Source organism: Balaenoptera physalus, assembly GCF_965194825.1.
Source record: "Balaenoptera physalus genome assembly, chromosome: 12".
Classification (NCBI taxonomy): Eukaryota; Metazoa; Chordata; class Mammalia; order Artiodactyla; family Balaenopteridae; genus Balaenoptera; species Balaenoptera physalus.
This window is the reverse complement of record NC_138897.1, coordinates 45539174-45559525: the sequence shown is the minus strand read 5'-3', so window position 1 is coordinate 45559525 and position 20352 is coordinate 45539174. Positions and strand designations below refer to the sequence as shown.

The window sequence follows — 20352 nt, the reverse complement described above, 5'->3', positions numbered from 1 at the left end:
CTTCGCTCACCGGACTGGCAGTGAACTTTGTACAACCCTGTCTCATTGGGTTCCTTCCTGCCTGAGAGACATGAAGCTGAAACTCCAGGGCACAGCAGCTCGGGCCCCGCCTGCGTGAACCCTCCGGGTATCGTCAGCCTGATGCTCTCCCTGCACGACCTGCCCGTGTCCTGGCCCCACTGAAGTGTGGTCCACTTTGAACACACTTGGCAGCCGTGCAGGCTGCACAACTACTCTTCTCTTCCTCACGTTCGCCTTCTGCACAGCACTTCTCACACGGGTGGATTTTCACTCAAGCCTCCGAAGTCTGTTCCATGTCACCGCGTCTGAAGCTCCATCTCCAGCCCCAGCGTCACAGGGTTTTCCGCTCCTTCCTCTGCGGCCCCTTAGTGTCGTCGTGTCCTTCTCACGTGACAGTGGCATTATCTGGGGACATGTCTATCCTCCCCAGTTGGCCATCAGCTCTTGATGCCTGAGAGTGTCTTCATTTCCGTCCATCTTCCGAGTGCTCGGCACGCTCCCTGCTTAGGAGATAATCAAGAAAGGATTGTTAGAAGGATGATGTTACAACTATGTAAAGGGTGATTGCACTCTAAGGGAGTTTGGGATTAAAGAAGGTCGTCTGAAGCAGCCTTGCCTCATCGGGTCTTGGGACCGTCTCATCATTCACATTTAGCCTCTCCACCCTCAGGCTGAAGAGGCTGCCCCTCGGCTAACTGGGGGGGCCCTCATGCATCCCGATTCACCATCATCACCACTGGCACTTGTCACGGTCGGTCCCCCAGAACAAGAGCCGTTGCTTTTATATGTGAGTGTTTTCTTCTGAATTTACGTGGTGACAGGAGTGTCATGGTTAGGATGTGAGCAAATGTCAGTGGCCCAGTTGTTTATTTTTATTGTACAAACAGAACATAAGGCCATTTCCATTTCTGCTAGGCATTTTCCGTTGCTCTCCTCCACTTCTGAGAACCTGTAGTCCCAGCACTGTGGCCAGCAATGATGTCGCTTCTCTGGCCTTGGTTCCTCCACCTGTGAAATGATGATGTTGGATTAGATCAAGGATTCTTACCTCTTGGTCCATAGAATCTCCTGAAGGCCCATGGGGAGCTTCTGGGTACCCATCCTCTCTGAAACTATTAACATTTTGTGTGTCTGAACATCTTTTTGTGACTTGTGTATGATTTTCAAAGAGTGTGACTCCAATCACTGGAAAAAATGGCTTCCAAAATCTGACCCAGCAGTTTTTTTTCACTGAGAAATAGTTTCTACTGTGCCACTTTTTGTTTTCTTTAAAATATCAACTTGTTATACTGAGTAACAGTTTCAGGTTGAAATGGGTTATACTTCCCAGTCATCAGTGTATCATGTGGCACATTTGAATTCATGGGAAGAATTTCCAGAGTTGAATTCTTTTGACTCACTCAGTGTTGACAGTAACTTGGGCTGTGGGCTCCTGGCTGGGGAGAGAAGCATAACCCAAGCTTGGCCACCGACCTTCAGGTTGTCTTTTGTCACATTTTCCCAGTTCTAAGTGGGGAGTCTGAAGAGCAAATGTCACAGCTACATCCAGGCAAAGCAGGAGCTCATTTCTCATTGCTGCATCTGAAAAACCATGCTGGTTACATCCTCTGTAGCTGGTGCAAACAGATTTTTAAATGCAGGCATGGCATTTAGCTGATGAATAAATCTCCTCTCTACGTGTGATGTCTTTCGTAGCAGCCCAAGGGTAGGAGGAAAGTTATTGTCTCCTCGTGCAGAAGAGGGACCCCTCTGTCTTGGTCCCAGTTCCCCATAGAGTGCTTGGTTACTGAGTTTGCCTCTTGATGAGAAAAGGGTGTCCTGTAATTATTAAAGTCAGTGATTTTTATGGGCCTGAAAGCATGATATTCTAGATGCATCTTTTACTAGCCCACTTCCCCAAACACACCCACAGATGCCTTTGGTTCTTCCCCTCCACATTCTTTCACCGATGTAAGCTGGTTCTGTTTTTTTCACTGGTGCCTTCTCATGTTCTGGTCTTTCTTTCCCCTCACACTGAGGTTTTCTCCATTGTGCTCTTGGCTGAGCAGGAAGCATGGGACCTCTGCGGTTGTGCTTTTCAGCACTGAGATTTTCCAGCCATGCAGGTTTCCTTCCCAAAGACAGAGCCGGAATGGTCTCTGATGGCCTTTATTTAGTTTGCCCTCAACTCCTTGTTATTGTAAGCTAGTTTATCATGTAATACACTAATTACATCTCTTAAAGGAACTTATTTCATTTTAAATGGCAAGAACTGTGGAGAGAAAAGATGGGAGGGCTTATAAAGACTTTAACAAATGATGTTCTGATTACACCTCCTTTCCCCACCACCTGTAGGCTCCCAACGGCCCTTTACTCAAAGGCGAATGCCTGCACCCCAGGCAGATTCAGCCTGGAAGGGTGGGGAGAATGAATGTGCACATTCATTTACTGGCCAAGCACACTCTGTGTGCTTGACCTAAAAATAATGAATGTATAATTGCACGCACCTACAGCTTCTCCCCAGCTGCTGGGACCAGCACTGCCTCTTCCATGGGACCTTCTGCAGCCTGAGCTCTCCTGAGCTACAGGCCACCCCGGGCTGTGCTGGTGGGAGGGGACTTCTTTGCACACTTCCGACCTGGCAGTGTCAAAGCTTCGAGAGAATGGCAAACCTTTGAGAATCCAACCAGATCCCAGCCTTACATTTTACATATGAAGGTTCTGCTTTGAGTTTGACTGTTTGTGCTCTTTTGATGTTTGCCAAGAAGCATCCCACATTTCACTACTTAGTCCCCCAGGCGCCTTTTTCCCTGATGCTCCGACTTAGGACTCTCAAGCCAAGTCTTGGTGGCAAGAACCATCTTTTTCCTTACACACACCCCCCCCTACCCCCCGGGAGGGGCTGCACCCTCATCAACATGCATTCACGACCGAGGTGTTCAAGGAGAAGGGAGCACCTCTGAGCTCCTGGGAGAAGTGTGAAGTTCACATACAGGTGGAGCCCCTGGAGCTGCCCTCTTGCTGACTTAGGCTGGGCTCCACGTCCCTCCCTGTGCTCAGCATTTGAGGTCTTTTTTTCTTCTGCATTGCCTGATTTTCAGGCAATGTGCACACATAGAATTCCCTCCCCTGGGACTTGGGACCCATGAGGACAGTCCACACAGTGTATGGGGTATAGTAGGAGGATCAGAGGAACTCCAAGCTCTGCTCCACCATCCACGGGCTGAAGCCAAGGGTGCATCTGCACCTATGTACAGAGACACAGAGACACGCACGCGAGCCCCACCTAGAGAGAGGAGAGCCTGCAGACACTGGTGGCAGACCAAGGGCGCACCAAGGTTATCAGTCCTACTCGCTGAGGAAGCCTTGGATTCACTAGGTAACCCAGGACTGAGAATCACACCCGAATAGACAGACTACTTCTAAAGGAGTGATTGATGTTCTGTTGGACATGCATCCAGGAGAGACATCAAGCATACCCTTGGGAAGCTGGCAGGCCATCCTCTGTTCCTAGGTGAGCCCTTCACACTCTAGTCTAAGATGAAGAGGAAGCCAGCACAGCCATGGTGAGTCTGACTTTCTGTGTGGTGAGGCCTGGATGAGATGTAAATGGAACACCCAATTCCTTGAACTCAGAAGGTCCCCCAGCAGTTAAAGCTCCAGACCACATCACCCACAGCATGGCGAGCCCAGCAGCAAGGAAGCCAGGACCTGGGCTGTGGGAAGGAACACTTCTCCTTTGGCCTGTGTAACTCCTCTTATTGAAGGGTTGTCAGCAGTCTTTGGTTTGGGTGTGGTATCTGATGTGGTAGAACATCTGCTGGCTGCTTTTCTACCAGCAGGAATGGTACCTCTCATAAAATGACAAATTACATGTCATTTACAAACATCCTTGATCCCTAATCCTTCCTAACCTCTAGGTAAACAGTGGTGTCTCCTAAGACATATATAAAGTATCAACAGAACAAGTCAGGTAGGGCATGGAGATTTTTGGGTACCCTATGTTTTTAAGATGGATGGTAATTTTGAGTTTTAATTAAGCATTGTGATTTCATTTTACACCATGATGTTGGTTCTTTTTAGAGAGGTAATATCAATTGCCTTTTCCCAAAATATCAGTACTCTAGAGTAATATTTCTTTGAGTGAGTATTTGGTCATTTAAATTTCAACCAAAATGGTGAGGATTCCAGTATTGTTCTCATAAAATATGGGGACCAACTCGTGACATTTATTAAAATGTTTATCGCACAGAAAATGGAAAGGTTTGCAGTACTTTGGGAGAGGGTATCTATGGCCATAAAAATGAAATTTCGCTGCCAATCACTTTTATGAAAGGTTAAAAAAAAAAGCTACAATTTAACAGATGCCAGATGGAAGGATTTCTGATTTAGACCTCACCTAGTGCTTTATAGCTTATGGAATTAAAAAACAAAGTATTTTAAAGGACATTTCAGCCAAAATATGTAATATTCTTATATAGGTTAGGTGATCTTTTGAGCTTTGATATTAAAAAAACAAAACTACATTAAAACTCATAACTTGCTCTCTGAAGTGGTAGTGATAATTTTCTCACTTTAAAGAAAGAATTATTTGGAAACCATACTATTTTTTTTTATTCAGCTTTGTTTGAAATATACGATTATTTAAATAAAATGTAAAACTAATTAAAAAAAATTAAAGACAATTGGGATGAAAAGTACTTACTCCTTGAATAGAAATTGTTGTTTGTTTTAATTAAGAAACTTGGCAAAAAACGGAGGGGGAGAGACTTTTGGCACCACTCAAAGATATCTTTGGCATTTGTACAAGGATGTTTCTCATCAAAGGGTGAGGCCTCCCTGAGGTCTTCTATTCTAGTGCCACAGAGGAGGCATTTGTGATGTCCTAGAGGTTAAAAATACAGAGAATGCATACCAATTAAAAGATAGATTGGATGAAAACAAGTTGCAACTGTACCTACAAGAAACTCTATATAGACAGGTTAGAAATAGAAGGATGTAAAAAGATACACCACGCAAACACTAACCAGACACTGACTAACTGTATAAGTATTACAAAAGTAGACTTTAAAAAGGAATATTGCCAGGGATGAAGAGAGACATTACAAATGATAAAAGGTCACTTAACCTAAAAGCCATAGCCATCCTAATTGTGAGTGTACCTAACAACTGACCTTCAAAGGACCTAAAGCAAAAACTCTTAAAGCTGAAGGAAGGAATAGACAAATTCAGTATAATAGAGATTTCAATACTGCTGTCATAGTAAAATATAGAACAGATAAACAGAAACTTGGTAAGAGAAGAAGACCTGAACAGCACTATCATTCAACTTGACCTAGTGAATTTTTACGGAATGGTTCAGCCAGTAACAGCAGAATACACATTCTTTTCATGTGTACATGAGGCAGTCATCAAGATAAACCATATTCTGGACCATAAAATAAACCTTAATAAGTTTAAAATAATTGATATCATACAAAGTCTATGTTCTCACCATAAAGAAATTAAACTAGAAATTGGTAACAGAAAGATATCTGGAAAATCCTCAAATATTTGGAAGCTAAGCAGTGTACTTCTAAATAAACCAGAGGTTAACAACAACAACAAAAAACCCCACAGGATTAAGTTTTTCCCTTTTGAAATGAAAGAAATGTTCAAGATTCATTCAATTTTGAATCGGACGAAAATAAAAACAATATATGTAAATTTGTAGAATACAGCTGAAGTAGTGCTTAGAGAGAAATTTTTAGCATCAAATAGTTATATTTGATAAGAAGAAAGGTCTCACATTAGTTGTTAAGTTTTTACCGTCAGAAACTAGAAAAAAAGAGCAAATTAAGCCAAATGCAATCAATGAAATAGAAATCAGAAAAGCAATGAAAAAAGGAATGAAATCAAAGGCTGATTCTTTGAAAAGATCAATAAAATTTATACATCTTTAGCCTGACTGACCAAGCATAATGGAGAAAAGACAGATACCAATATCAAGGATAAAAGAGAGGAGGTTGCTCTAGTCAATAAAAGGATAAGGGAATATTATGAAGAACTTTATGTCCATATATTTAACAATTTAGATGCAATGGATAAATTTCTTTTTTAAAAAATAAATTTATTTATTTGTTTGTTTTTGGCTTCGTTGTGTCTTCGTTGCTGCGCGTGGGCTTTCTCTAGTTGCGGCGAGCAGAGGCTACTCTTCATTGTGGTGCGCGGGCTTCTCATTGCGGTGGCTTCTCTTATTGCGGAGCACGAGCTCTAGGAGTGTGGTCTTCAGTAGTTGTGGCACATGGGCTCAGTAGTTGTGGCTCGTGGACTCTAGAGCGCAGGCTCAGTAGTTGTGGTGCACGGGCTTAGTTGCTCCGTGGCATGTGGGATCTTCCTGGACCAGAGATCAAACCCGTGTCCCCTGCATTGGCAGGCAGATTCTTAACCACTGTGCCACCAGGGAAGTCCGAGAAATTTCTTGAAAGATACAAATTACCAAAGCTCATTCAAGAAGAAGTAGATAATTAGAATAGCCCTATGTTAATTGAAGAAATTGAATCCATAGTTTAAAAACTTTTATTAACGAGAACTCCAGGTGCAGGTAGCTTCACTGGAGAATTCTGCCAAACATTTAAGGAATAAGTAATACCAAGTTTACACAAACTTTTTCTTAAAGTAGAGGAGGAGGGAGTACTCTCAACTCATGAGGTCAGCATTGCCTCAATGTCAACAACATTACAAGAAACAAAAACTATAGATTAATGTTCCTCATGAATATGGATGTAAAAATCCTCAACAAAAAGTTGTCATTCTCAGCTGAATTTTTTTCTATTAATACTTAATCCCTATTTGAACCCTCCTACACTGTTGGTGGGAATGTAAATTGGTGCAGTCACTATGGAGAACTGTATGGAGGTTCCTCAAAAAACTGAAAATAGAGTTGCCATATGATCCAGCAATCCCACTCCTGGGCATGTATCTGGACAAAACTATAATTCAAAAAGATACATGACCCCCTAGGTTCATAGCAGCACTGTTTGCAATAACCAATACATGGAAGCGACCTAAGTGTCCATCCACAGATGAATGGATAAAGAAGCTGTGGTACATATATACACTGAAATATTACTCAGCCCTAAAAAAGAGTGAAAAAATGCCATTTGAAGAATGCTTAATCCTTGTTTAAAAAATGATTATTTTGATTATAGCACCAAGTAGTAAAACCGTAGCAGTCAGAACACAACAAACCATAATTCTCATTCACATGAATTCGAAGCCGTGACAAATCGCTGATAACTAAAGGAGACTCTAACTGGGATATGGTGAACCTATGTAAGATATTTCTGCCTGTCGTCTGGTAGTGTATAAGCAAGAAAGTAATGCAAGCCTTATTACCTTATAAAGAAGTACCTGGAATTGACTCTGTCCTCTACTGACGCTCTTCCCGGATAAGCTAAATCTGCCCTTGTTCTTTAGGGTATATGTAGCCCCATGCTTGCATCTGAGAGCTTTATTCTTATTAGAAGTGGTACTGGCTAAAACCAAAGTCTGTTCCTCTGGGATTTGAGAATTCTGAGACGTTAGCTGTAGAAACTGGAGGAAGAAGTGATCTCCCTAGGGACCTGGGTTCTACTGCAGGGTGATGCAGTTCACTCTATTTATTACTCATGTCCTTTGATGCCACGCATATACTTTAGAGGTCAGCTTGTGAGTCATCGGGCCTCAATTTTTAGGGTCTATGATGAATTAGATGTTTAGTTTGGGGATGGTGGATTCCTTTGGAGTCTTCCCGGCTCCTTTTGTTCAGGAAGGTGACGGGTTCTCTCTTAATCGAAACTCTTCATAATTAACAAGTGACTGTGGACTGCATATTGTATTTACAGGTGGGAGATTCCATTGTGGGCAAACAACTAGGAGGCCTTGGGGTCAGACACCACCCCCCAGACCCCAACCCCACAGAATCCTGCCTCTGCCCCTTAAGCTGTGTGTATAGGTTGTGAGTCTGGAGGAGGCTCGCCGCCTCAGGAGCGAGAGACCGGCGTGTCTGCAGCACAGAGAGGGAGGGGCGCCAGGGCTGTGTGACCAAGGGCTTGACAGGCCACTTAAAGGATTTTGGATTTCCTGCTCAGTGCAGCAGGCAGCCACTGAAGGGTTTAAATGGGAGCAGTGATGTCGTCAGGTGGTCATCTTCACCCAGTCTTTCTGGTCTTGGTCTGGAGGGTGGATGGGAAGAGGGGAAGCGGGCAGGATGTCCGTAGGGAGGCCTTCGAGGAAACTACTGCCATTCACATGCTGAGCCTCGCCGCTCTGTCATTTTAAGTGTCTCTCAGATGGGAGCCCGTTCACTTCTCGAGCCATAGTGCAAAGCGGGCGTGTCCTTCTCACAACCAGACTTCTGCTAAGTCATTTAGATCTGTGTGTTCCATCCCCTTCCACTCAAGTCCATGCCACTCACACAAGAGGAGACTGTGGCTCTGTCCATTACCCCATCCCCTAGTCCCGCCCCCCCCCGCCACATAGACTGTCATTGAAGCCCAGGGTTGCTGGCCATGCATGTGACATTGCTTTGAACTCTATTATTCTCAATATTTTAAATAATTTTGTATTCTACTCCATCATATCAGTGCTTGATTGAATGCAAAACCATTTTCCTCTAAATCTATTATTGTCTGTTCCCATTTTACGGATAAGGAATCCAAGGCCGAGAGAGATGAAATACTGTGCCCAAGATCACATAGCCATGGGTAGTGACACCAGGTTTGAAATGCAGGCTGTCTGATTGCTTAGTCTATGCTGTAAGTTCACTCTTCACTACTGTACCCTCAGTGCCTGGCAGGTGCTCAGTAAATATGTGCTGGATGATTTACCTTGGGGCGGTCTGGCATGAAGTGTTAGGAACCCAACCCCAGGCACCTGAGCCACCTGGGTCAGGGCCAAGCTTGGGTTCTGGGAAGCTGAGTGGAATCCGTGCTCCTGGGAGTGTGCATACGCCAGAAGAATGTGCCGCTCCTTCAGGGCACTGCAGTGCCACCCCCCTGACCAGTGAGGAATTGTGCCATACTCACCTGCCTCTCCTGCTGCACTGTGACCCCTGGAGGGTGGGTCCTGGATCGAGCTCCCCTCCTTATGCATGAGGCCTGGCCTAACTAGTACATGTTAAATGTGACCAATTGTAGAAGTTGGTCTGAGTGTCGAGCCCCAGGGTACTGACAGGGGCTCCTCCATCTGCCTTGCTCTGGGCCAGGACCGATCCTTGAACCCATCTCAGATGAGCGAGAGCCTGGGTGCAGGCAGAGCTAAGGCTGGGTTCCTGCTGGAAGGGCCGTCACCAAGGGAGCTGGTCAGTCCTTAGAGCCACTCTGCTGCTCTTGGATCATTGGATCACAGGGAAAAGGAGGCCACTTGAAGCTTTCTGAGCCCAACTGCAGAAAGCATGGTGGTGCAGGGGCTGTGAGGCAAGGAAGGAGGTTCTGTTTTGGCTGTGTTAACTTTCCAGATATAGTTGGCTACCAAGTATAGTAGTCTGTAAACAGCTGGAAATAGAGCTCTGGAGAGAGGGAGGTGAGGACTGAGGGTGCAGATCAGGGCATCTTTCCCACAACTTAAAGTCTCTTCTTCCTGCGTCCTGCAACAGCTGGAGTGTCCTTTGCACCGCTGGGGGTAAGGTCGATATCCTGCATGAAACGAATTTGTTTTACTCACCTTTCCAGTGGAAATTCATTAATTGTTCATATCCTCTCTGTGTTTTTGCCATCTGTCGAGTCAGTTTAATTAATTGTATATGTTGTATTCTTTATTTCAGAAAAACTGTACAACTCCAGTGGACGGGATTTACGAAGGGCCCTTTTCTCCCTGAAGCAGATATTTCAGGTAAAAAAAAGAAAAAAGTACTCTCAGGTTCTGTTTTTGCATTGCTTGTGGAATTAGATGCAGACAAGTTTATACCTTTTACTGATTACAAAAAGAAAAGTCTCTTTAGAGTACAATGTAAATTCTGTCAAAATATCAGTTGAGTATTTTTACCATACCAAATATTTCAAGCATAATAAGTAAAAAAAAAGTTATCAAATCACAATATTTTTCCATATTTACTTCAGATTAAAAAAAAAATTCCTACAACAGATGTAACTGAGGTCTTGTGTTCTGCTCAATACCAACCACTGTCTTCCTACCCCACCCCGGGTCCCCTCTCTACTGAATGTCACATATAGTGTTTATCATGCAAATGCACGATTCCATACTAATGGTGAATATTCACCAATAATATGTGATGTTCTTTCCTATGAACTGTATATGCATGTTATCATGCTGTGTGTATCATGCTGCGGGCTTACTTAGTGAGAGCGGGATAAGTGTGGGCATGACCGAGGTAACTCTGAGTGAGTAACCATTGTATGGAGGAAGCACAGGTTGCCTTGTTCATCTTCTGTTGGCAGACAGTTGGGTTCGTTTCCAGGGTTCTGCTGTTACAAACCGTGCTGTTAGGGAGAAGCCCCCTTGTGCACGTGTGCAAGCATCTTTGTCGGGTTCTGTCTTATCCTTCTCTCCTAAACCTTCCCTCTGCTTCTCCCCTGGGCAAGTCACAAGCTTAGCGAAGAGGGCTAGGACAGGAGTGCAGGCAAACTCCAAGCTGTCACCCACAGGGAAGAGGGACAGAGAGTCAGGGGAGGAGGGTGAGGCCGCTGTGCCAGGCGGGGCAGGGTCAGGAGAAGCAGGATGAGGCTTCGTGGAGACGATGGAGCCTGCATTGAGCTTGTGTCTCCGTAGGTTCATCGTTCTTTCTGGCATGATTTTAGACTCTAGGGTGCGGTCCATATCTCTTCAGTTCCCGTCTCCTTCACATACTTAAAGGATTTTCTGTCTGTGATAGTTCTAGCCGAGTGGCCGTCCCCTTCATGGGTGCCTTCCTGTCTGAGGGGGATTGGCAGAAAGGCAGGCCAACAAGCCATCCCACCTGCACGTTCTTGTCTCATTTTCAAACTTGTTCAACCATGCACGCCCTCATCTTCTTCCCAGAGCAGAGCCCTTCTCAGTGACAGCGCTTCTGGAGATGAGCCCTCATTTCTCATCTTCCCACAGCTACAGGCGTGACCCTGAGTCACCACTGCTGCCTCATGTCACATGTCTCAGAAGTGCCTTGGGGTTTGGGGTTGGCCTTGATTCAGGCCGTTTCTTCTGGAAAATTGTAACAGCTGTCATGGGCACCACCTGCTGCTTGGTCCATCCTCTAGCTTCCCACCAGAGGGGCTGACCAAGTCCTTCTCATGCTGGTTCCGTGTAGCTGTCGGAGTTATGTCTGAATCTCTCAGTATATCGTTGAGGCCCTTCTGGACCTGGCCTCTGCGACCCACCTCCCTGTCCTTGGCTGCAGCTGTCTCCCCCGTGATTGTGTTCTGGGGGCAAGTCTCTTCTGCACCTTTGCCCCTGGGCCTATTGCTTCTATCTCAGGATGCGTTGTCGCCCCACATCCACTCCCCATGTCTCTGTTTCCCATCTGGTGTCTCCTCCTGCCAGGGAGATCCTCCAGATGAGCCCTCACTGCAGTCAAGGGCTCTCCTCTATAAAGTTCTCTGTGCTCACCTCTGGAATGGAATTTAAGATACCACAGGGTGCACGTCTGAGTCCGGTCATCTGTGAGCTCCCTGGATTCCGTCACTGGGTCTTTGGAGCCTCACGCAGTGGCCAGTGCCACTGAAGCAATAGATGAACAGATTGGGCGAACTGAATACTCCTCTCACAGGTGTCTGCCTTCAGTCTTTCCTGGCTCTAATTGAGTAAATGCTTCGCTAATTACTTGCCCCAAAGCTTCACTTCCCACGTGTCCATCTGTGTCTCCCTGCTTCTTAGCTTAATAAAACAGAACTTCTTCACCCTCTGTTAACCTCCTCCTCTCGAACTCAGATCCCTGACTGCACTTGGGCTGGACTCTCACTGTGCCACCGGAGGACCACACCCCTGCCACCCCTCACACTAGCTCGTGCAGCCCCTCAGCCTGCCTGCTGCTTCCGTTGTTCAGCTTTGACTTCTTTTGAAACCTCTGTTCACTTCACTGAGTTGGTGGCAGAACCACACAGAGAAGAGCCATTCCAAGTGACTTTAAAACACTGCAGTTTGTGTACCCTGGGTAGGATATACTCTAAGAAGAAACAGAACCACACACATACGAAAATCAACTGTTTATAATAATCATATTGCTGGTGGTCGTATTGGTATTGCTCTTCTGATACTTGTGTGTGTGTGTGTGTTCTAATTTTGTCATTCTTAGAGTTCTTAAGGATTTGGATTCTTGGTGTGTGGAAGAAAGTTGATAGAAAGATAGAAGGGTCAGGTTAAAAAACTCTGGATTCCTGAATTTAATTGGAAGTATCAAAATGAACCCAGGGTGTTTATTATCTTAACAAACTTGCAACAAAGCATATTTCTAGCGCTAAGTTTATTGAAGAGGACTAGAAGCAATGACCAACCCATTAGCAAAATGCACCACTAGCACCGAGATTGTGGTCTTAAAATACAGAAAGGAACCAGAGCTCCCTGGAGAAATAGCTGACTCCAAGTCTAGCATAGGAAACGGGTAAAATAAACCTGGAACATATTATTATGCAGATAGCAAGGAAGCTATCAAATACTACTAGGATTATTGCCAGAGGAACTCGGGAGCACATTGAAGGGTCTCCCCCTGGCTGGCTGAAGATGGACAATTAAGCATCAATAAGGATGATAATTACAGTGGATTAAAACACATCAGGTTTATCTGCATTGATGAGTGCATAATAATACTAAAGAATAACAATGAATTGGTCACCAGTGGAAGGAAGATGGTGGTGAACCAGCACGTTATTTTGAAAAATGGGTAAAATTTTAGAATCAGACATTTATCTTACTTTTTCCTGAATGAACTTTAGGATAATCAAAAGTTTAGTTGAGGGGAAGTTTTGCTTTTAAAAATATTCTAGCTAGCAAGTAAGAAGGAGTGATATAATTAGAGTATCAATTAGAATGTCAGAATTTTGCAACCCTGAATGAATGAATGGATCTAGGTATCAAGCATGAGGATCTGCTGACATGATGGAAGTGAGATACAATCAGATATTACATGCCTTCTCATGGAAACTTGCACTGCCGTTGAGGATGTGGTCAAGCCAACGAAATCAGCTCTGGATCTGATCCTGCCTTTCTATGCAGTAACCAATTTACAAATGATCTAGGACAGAGGCACATGTTAAACCACACAGCAGGCATGTAATCAACAAAATCCAGAATGTAGACTACTCTGTAGGACAAATGATCTAGTTTCTTTGACACACAAATTTCAAGGGAAAAAAAGAGATGAATTAAAAGACATTTAAAAGTTATATCAGGGCTTCCCTGGTGGCGCAGTGGTTGAGAATCTGCCTGCCAATGCAGGGGACACGGGTTCGAGCCCTGGTCTGGGAAGATCCCACATGCCGCGGAGCAACTGGGCCCGTGAGCCACAACGACTGAGCCTGCGTGTCTGGAGCCTGTGCTCCGCAACAAGAGAGGCCACGATAGTGAGAGGCCCGCACACCGCGATGAAGAGTGGCCCCCGCTTGCCACAACTAGAGAAAGCCCTCGCACAGAAACGAGGACCCAAACGCAGCCATAAAAATAAATAAATAAATAAATAAAGGTTATATCAGCTAATTGCCACATGTGGCTCCTATTTGGATCCTAGTACAAAATTTAAAACACTATTTTTGAGACAGTTGGAATTGGTCACCGACTGGACTTTTGATAATATTAAGAAAGTATTAATTTTTTATTATGAGTACATAATTTTAAAAAGACTTTCTGTCCTTTGAGATACATATTGGAATATTTATGGATTAAATGATGTGATGTCTGGGATTTGCTTCAAATTAATATGGCAGCAGACAGGGTGGGGTGATAGATGGAACAGGATTGATATGAGTTGATTGGCACCTGGGGTTCACTAAATTGTTCTGTCTTCTTTTGTATATGTTTCAAGTTTTCCATGGTGACAAAGTTAAAAGATAAAATAAACACAGGTCGGTCTTGTTTCACATCCCCTCACCATGCTTGTTCTGTAGTGTTGTCTCTCTGAATTCTCAGGGATGCTGTTTCTACCACTTATTAAGCAAACAAATATTCTTGAGCAGCCTTTGTTGGCATTATGTAGGCAAGGAAGAAGCCATTTGCTACCAAAAGTTTAATCTGTTTGGAAGACCACAGACCTGTGCACAAAACAGCTCTAACACACAGGGCAGGGTTGCTTTGGGTATTGGGTGGATTCCAGAGGCTGCAGTCTGTCTGGGGCTTAGTTTACCTTCTCCCACACCCACCAGTCTGCACCTCCATCATATCTTATGTTTTCTGGATGTGGAGGTTCTTCTTGGAACTAGAGTGTAAGGGTGTAAAAACAGAACCATTGGTCATTTGGATTGAGTTGAATATTCCTTTACTAATAGGCATTTAAAAAAAATGATCACAGGTTAAAATATGGCTATTATAGAGAATTCTGAAATTCAAGGATAATCTCATATCAGTTAGTGTTAACATGTTGACTTCATTCTAGTTAGAAACCAGTGTTTTAAAAATCACTTATTAATGCCTGTGTACTTCAAGATGTGTGTTCAAAATCTTGTACATTGCCAATTTGGAAGATATTTTCTACATTAATCATCCATACACTTTTATTTTCTAAGTGCCTTATCTACATATGTGCATAAATATTAGTTAGGGTTCTGAATTATTTTTATAAACAATGTCCAGTGTTTTTTCCAAGTGCCATTTCCAGACAGTGAGCTCTCTGCTATATTAATATTAGTGATTAGCTTGAGTGGTTTCTTGAGAGCTTGTTCTCACTTTTTCACCATGAAGTCATGTGTGAATCTAGTTTTAAAGTAATAAACATTTGTTACATGCTTGGAAAAACTTTCTGACTAGACATGAGCTCATCTAAATGTTCACTTTTCACATATGCTGGTGGAAAAGAATATGGATGGAGGGAGAATTATTTTTATTTCCTTTATACATATGAGTGTAAAGTAATTTTCCAAAAACTCATGATATTGTCCCATTTTCTCTTGCTTCCAACGCCATGATTAGCTTAAACTCTGAGTTAACACAGCTGTCTTTCATTACCTTCGGGGCACAGCAGTGCTCCCCCCTCCCCCCAGTGCCCTCTGAATTTTGAGTGTGTTCTTGGTTCAAAGGGAGCATTTGCCTGGCCTGCCCCCTGCTTCCCTCTCCCCATCTCCCCATTAGCTCACGTCCTCCTTCCATATAATTGGAAAATGCCATAAAATTAAAATGAGGGGCTGATTTCAGTGTGGAGACGGGAGAATTATGCCAGTTTGTCTAAATTATTTTTTCTTTTTTGGAGATAAACCATGGTTGCTGACCATTCCTATAATAATAACCTTTCATTATTCCATTAAGCTTTCTACTATTTACATCACTGAGGTTTTTTATTTTTGCTCTGTTGTTATAATTGAAGATGAACGTATCCTAGCTGTGTTTGAGACAAGGCAATGTCCAATTGAGGAAATCTCCTGAAACAGTAGTGGAAAAATCCCTCTCATAGAGCTCCAAGGAACTTGGTACTCCAGGCAAAGGACTGGATTTGGGGGCTGGCTGGACCATAGTTAGGTCATCTTGGCCAAAGTTTTGCCCCTCTTAAGTCTTCATCTGTAAAGGGAAGGTAGGATTAGATCAGTGGTTCTTGAACTGGCTGCCCTTTAGGATTACCTTGGGAATTTAATAGCAGAGCCTGGGCCCCACCCCAGAAATTCGGATTAAACCCATCTGGGCAGGGACCTGCTTCCTGTTCCTTTTTAAAGCTCTGCAGATGATCCTGATGTGAGGGAGTCAGAGGTGAGAAGGATCTGAGCACCTCTGAATCCCCTGCAGGGCTTTTTAAGCACAGGTTGCTGGGCTCCACAGTGGAGTTTCCTATCCAGTAAGTCAGGGTGGGGCTGGGTATTTTGCATTTCTAACAAGTTTCCAGGTGATGCTCAGGTGCTTGTGGGTCTGGAGACCTCGCTTTGAGAACCACCAGATTAGATGACTTCTGCGATTCCTTCCAGGTCTTGCCTTCTGTGATCCGGTCTTCAGGCTGACCGCCGTGGCTCTTTTGAGCAACAGTGTAGCTGCTCCAGACACACGGCCGGTTCTGTGCTCTGCCTCCTTGCTTGTCCTGCAAGCTGCACAACTTGGGAGGTGGAGAAACTGCTCCCCTACTTTCTCAGATACCATTTGCAAGACGCTCGGAACCATCTTTAGGGACTGTCTTTTGAAACACACGAGTTGCTTTGAATCCTTTACGTGATGGTCTGTGCTGCAGCCCAGTGTTTCTTGTGTTGAAACCCAGCAGGCTTCATGTGGCTGGTCCCTCGGGACCTGTGGGGATACGGAGCCTGGTGATTTCTAAAGAATGAAAAACAGATCACTATAAGTATTCCTGACAGTCGGGGGATTCATTTGCTTTATCTTTATTAGATTGCCCAGAAGGCAATAATTGGTCTTTGGCAAACAACAATGTGAAGACTGGCTGTAAAATTCCTCTGGCAACAGTTAAGATGCCTCATTTGAATAGAGCAGAACAATCTTCAGAGGTCGCGGTCTGGCGTCAAAGGCTTGTACATAGTTTTCACAGCCCAGCCTGGATGGAGGATGGACCGGGACAGTATTTGAAGTCTTTTTTTTTTTTTCTCTCTCTTTCCCTGTTTCCTGCCAGGATGACAAGGATTTGGTGCATGAATTTGTAGTGGCTGAAGGTCTGACATGTTTGATCAAGGTGGGAGCTGAGGCAGATCAAAACTATCAGAACTACATTCTGAGGGGTAAGTGACGCCGGGCATGGGGCGGCCAGCCCCTGCTGCAAGGAGGGTCTGGGGTCACCTCCAGGAACTTCGATACTGAGAGCTTTTTGAAAGGTTTGGTTACGGAGTAAGGAGATGAAGACATCCTGTAGCAAAAGAAGACCCCTTCAGGTTTTACCGATTCCTCATAACTAATCAGTGACTGAGTTCATTTTACTGCCTTTACCTGTAGTCTCTTCCCCGTTATTAAGAAAAGAACCTTCTGCACACTAGGTTCTTTATAATCTCTTTTATTTGGTGAGGAAAGGTACACACCAAGTGGGCTTGGGTAAGGCCTGCATTTGAACAGAAAGCCCCTCAAAACCGAAGAGGCCAGTTATTTCCTGGGAAAAATATTGTCACCGACTTGGGTTATCACCGGGAGTTCCTGTAGGAAGCGCACATTCCTCACCAGGTCCTCCTGTTTCTGACTTGGTAGGTCTGGGGTGGGCCCAGAATTTGCATTTTAAAGAAGGATGCTGAAAGCTACCTCCGTAATTTCATTTTTTACAAAGTGGTGCGTGTGTGGTATTTGAAGCACTGATGACCATTCCAGTTCATAAAGTTAATGCTCTTTTCAGAGTTCGAGTATTTTTGTGCACCTTCATATAAATAATTTTATTTGATTCCGTAAAATCTGTAAATAGGCAGGGCAGGAATTATTAGGTTGGACCATATGACATAGCTGTTATCAACCGTTTTGACTTACCAAAGGAAAAATTTAATATAGTTCAATATTATCTTCATTTTGCAGTTGAAAAATCTGAGTCTCAAAGAGGTTGAGTGTTTGCCTAAAAATTCACTTCCTCTAGTGTGAAGTCGAGCAAGGACCGTGGCCAGGCACTGGGGCACATCACGACTGATCAAGGTTCTGCTCCCCCTTCTGCATCTATGCCTGTAACTCTACAACTCCATGTTCATATAAGGAAAAAAAATACCTCCTTTTCTTTCCCTTGGATGAAGGAAAAATACACGAAATGTGTGATTTAATATCAAATGTCCTTGGTTAGAGTTGAATGAGGCAGGCAAAATGAAACAGTCACCTGTAGTTTCCTGTTGTGTTTTACCCTGAGAAGGTTCCTTACGTTCTGAGTTGTGACCCAGCGCCTCGAACTCTCTGAATCCTTCCCCATTTTCTCTGCTCCTGGAGAGCCACTGCAACAAGGGCAAAGGCAAAAGGGAAAACTGAGGGCTCATTAAAAAAAATTTTTAGGGACATATTTTTAAGTCAGTATTAATTGTTTCTGTTCATTTTGATAAATGCCAAGTGTGTGTGTGTGAGAGAGGGTTCCTCAGCCTCAGTTTCTCAGCTCCATGGTGTTCGTGAGGCTGGGGAGGCACCTCCTTTTGTCTACCTTCCATCTTTCCCTGGGTATGTGGTAGGTCCTCATTATAAGCTGTTGGCAGAGATGCTTTATGGATGAATTTTATGATTTCTAGTCTCAGTATGATTAAAACATTTATATGGAAGCTTTTATGGTATGTGTACCAAATTAACCATAAACTTTGTCCTGCTGTGTTGCCTCCAAATGCAGCTGTCCTTCTGTGTCTGAAGAAATGCATACAAGCCTTGATTCTCATCCTTACATTTCCATCCACACTGGCCCAACACCTGGAAGAGGGGACGGCACAGGAATAAGGGTGGGAGCAATTCCTCTATTTTATTTTCCAGGTTACTTATACCATGGATGCTCATAAGTTGAACCACATGGAAAGAAATACACCTAAAATGGCCTAATTCTGAATAATGGGTCCAAACTGTCAGTGTATTTTTTGCGAGGTTTAAAGTATGCATCATTTTAAGTTACAAAAAAAAAAAAGTCTTCCCAGTGGGTGCTGGTATGAGTGCACAGACCTACACACACCTGTATGGAACTAATAACCATCTACATGTTTATCTTTATTCTTCTGACCCTTACCTAGGAGTGTATATGTGCATTTTTATAGAGCCATCATCAGTGTAAGCATCTTTGTTCATCTGCGTTCAAGGCTGTGGCGAGGAGGGTGGCTCTGCCAGCGATAAGCCCCCTCTTATCAGGAAAGCAAAATTCTCATCAGGAGCCCCCCGCAGACCTCCCATGGATTAGAACTGGGTTGCATGGTCGCCTGTAGCTGCTAGGGAGGCTGGCACAGTGGGTGTTTGGCTTCCTGGACTCTAAGGGGACGTAGCAAGAGAGAAAGGCCTGCCTTTGTGCCTGCAGGTTACTTGTGCCTGCCACACAGAGGGACTTGGGAAGGAAAAGCTCAGCCCAGCGGAGAAAGCCTTCCAGTAAGCAGCCCGGTGGTGGCCTGGCTGGAGGGAGAGAGGGCCTCCCTGCCACTGAGTGCATCATCGTATAGGGGCAGGGTAAGCTCGATGGTTGTGCAAGGTCCCAAATGGTGAATTGTGTCAATGGTACTTGCCGGTAATGAAAGATGGTGTTGACACAGATACTTCAGCTAGGCTCTCTGCCCCAGTGTGTGCAGTGGTTTATTAATCTGCAGTGTTCTGATCTGCCCTGGAGGCACCAAAAGCAGGTAACGATGCTTGGGAATCAGAACTCCCAAGCACAGCCAAGGGAGAACCCTGCCTGCCCCCTGCTGCTTCTCTGTCCCTGAAGAAAATGCCACCGAGGTAAGACCCTTACTTGCCTCTGAGTTTCCATTGCCACCACCAAGCCTTCTGATTTTGATTTTCCAGTGATGTCTATTTATTGGAGGCCAGACGGCTACCATCTGTTACCTGGGAAACGAGCGAGCACTCCCTCCCTTTCAGGTTATTACAAGACGTCCTGCTTTCCAGGCAGCCGAGGGGCCTTTGCATGCCCACCCCACTTCCGCTGAGTCTCAGGAGACTCGGGGTAACCAGGGCACTGTGTGCACACACATCAACACATTTGGACGTATCTGACTGAAGCCCGTGCCAGGAAAGTGTACTTCTGAGGGATGTAAAGGACAGATTTCTTAGGCTGTGACTTTTGTGTTTTGATACAAGGAAACTATCGTTTTTCCCAGCCCACATGTTGAGTTACCCCTTCCTGACCTTGAAGGCATGTAGGCTTTTTTAGGTTGTGATCAGCTGCCGGCAGCCACCAGACATTTGCAATCAAGGACAACCTTTGAATTGCCTCTTTGTCCCACCTCATTTTAACCAAATTACCTTGGGTGAAGGATGGTGAGGCCTGTTGCAGATCAAGAGAGAGAAACTGGGAAGCGGTTTTTAGTTTTGTAACTCACCGTTCCCCGGGGAGAACACATCATGCCCGCTCTGGGCCACCCAGGGGAAGCAGAGTGGAGGACGAGGGCGGACACCTCTGTTGTGGTTTGCACACAAGGCGGGGTGAGCAGGTTTAGGATTGGCCAGTTTGCATTATGTCAGTGGGCCCCGGGGATCTGTCGTGTGAGAAGCCCACGTGGCTGCGGGTTGGGAGTGTGGCCTTGGGCTGCTGGAGAAGGGCACTGGCTGACTTCTAACCAGAGCCTCAATACTGGGTCCAGACAGCGTTGAAAAACTCTCTTACAAGCCGTAAGGTGGGCCGGTTGTCACAGT

The 20352-nt window shown here is 44.6% G+C and overlaps 1 protein-coding gene and 1 long non-coding RNA gene across 13 annotated transcripts in view; one reads left to right on the top strand and one right to left on the bottom strand.

Moving 5' to 3' along the window:
- FHOD3 (formin homology 2 domain containing 3) overlaps window positions 1-20352 on the top strand; it is a 490767-nt gene that overhangs the window by 194676 nt on the left and 275739 nt on the right. For all 12 annotated transcript variants that reach the window (XM_082415972.1, XM_082415969.1, XM_082415967.1 and 9 more), the window contains 2 exons: window positions 9785-9852; window positions 16700-16805. In XM_082415972.1, the coding sequence (XP_082272098.1) occupies window positions 9785-9852; window positions 16700-16805 (174 nt within the window). The remainder of the gene's footprint in view (window positions 1-9784; window positions 9853-16699; window positions 16806-20352) is intronic.
- LOC309639236 lies at window positions 6113-9778 on the bottom strand. The gene is made up of 2 exons (XR_014251542.1): window positions 7378-9778; window positions 6113-6459 (listed from the first exon to the last, which is right to left on the bottom strand). It is a non-coding gene; the product is annotated as an uncharacterized lncRNA (long non-coding RNA).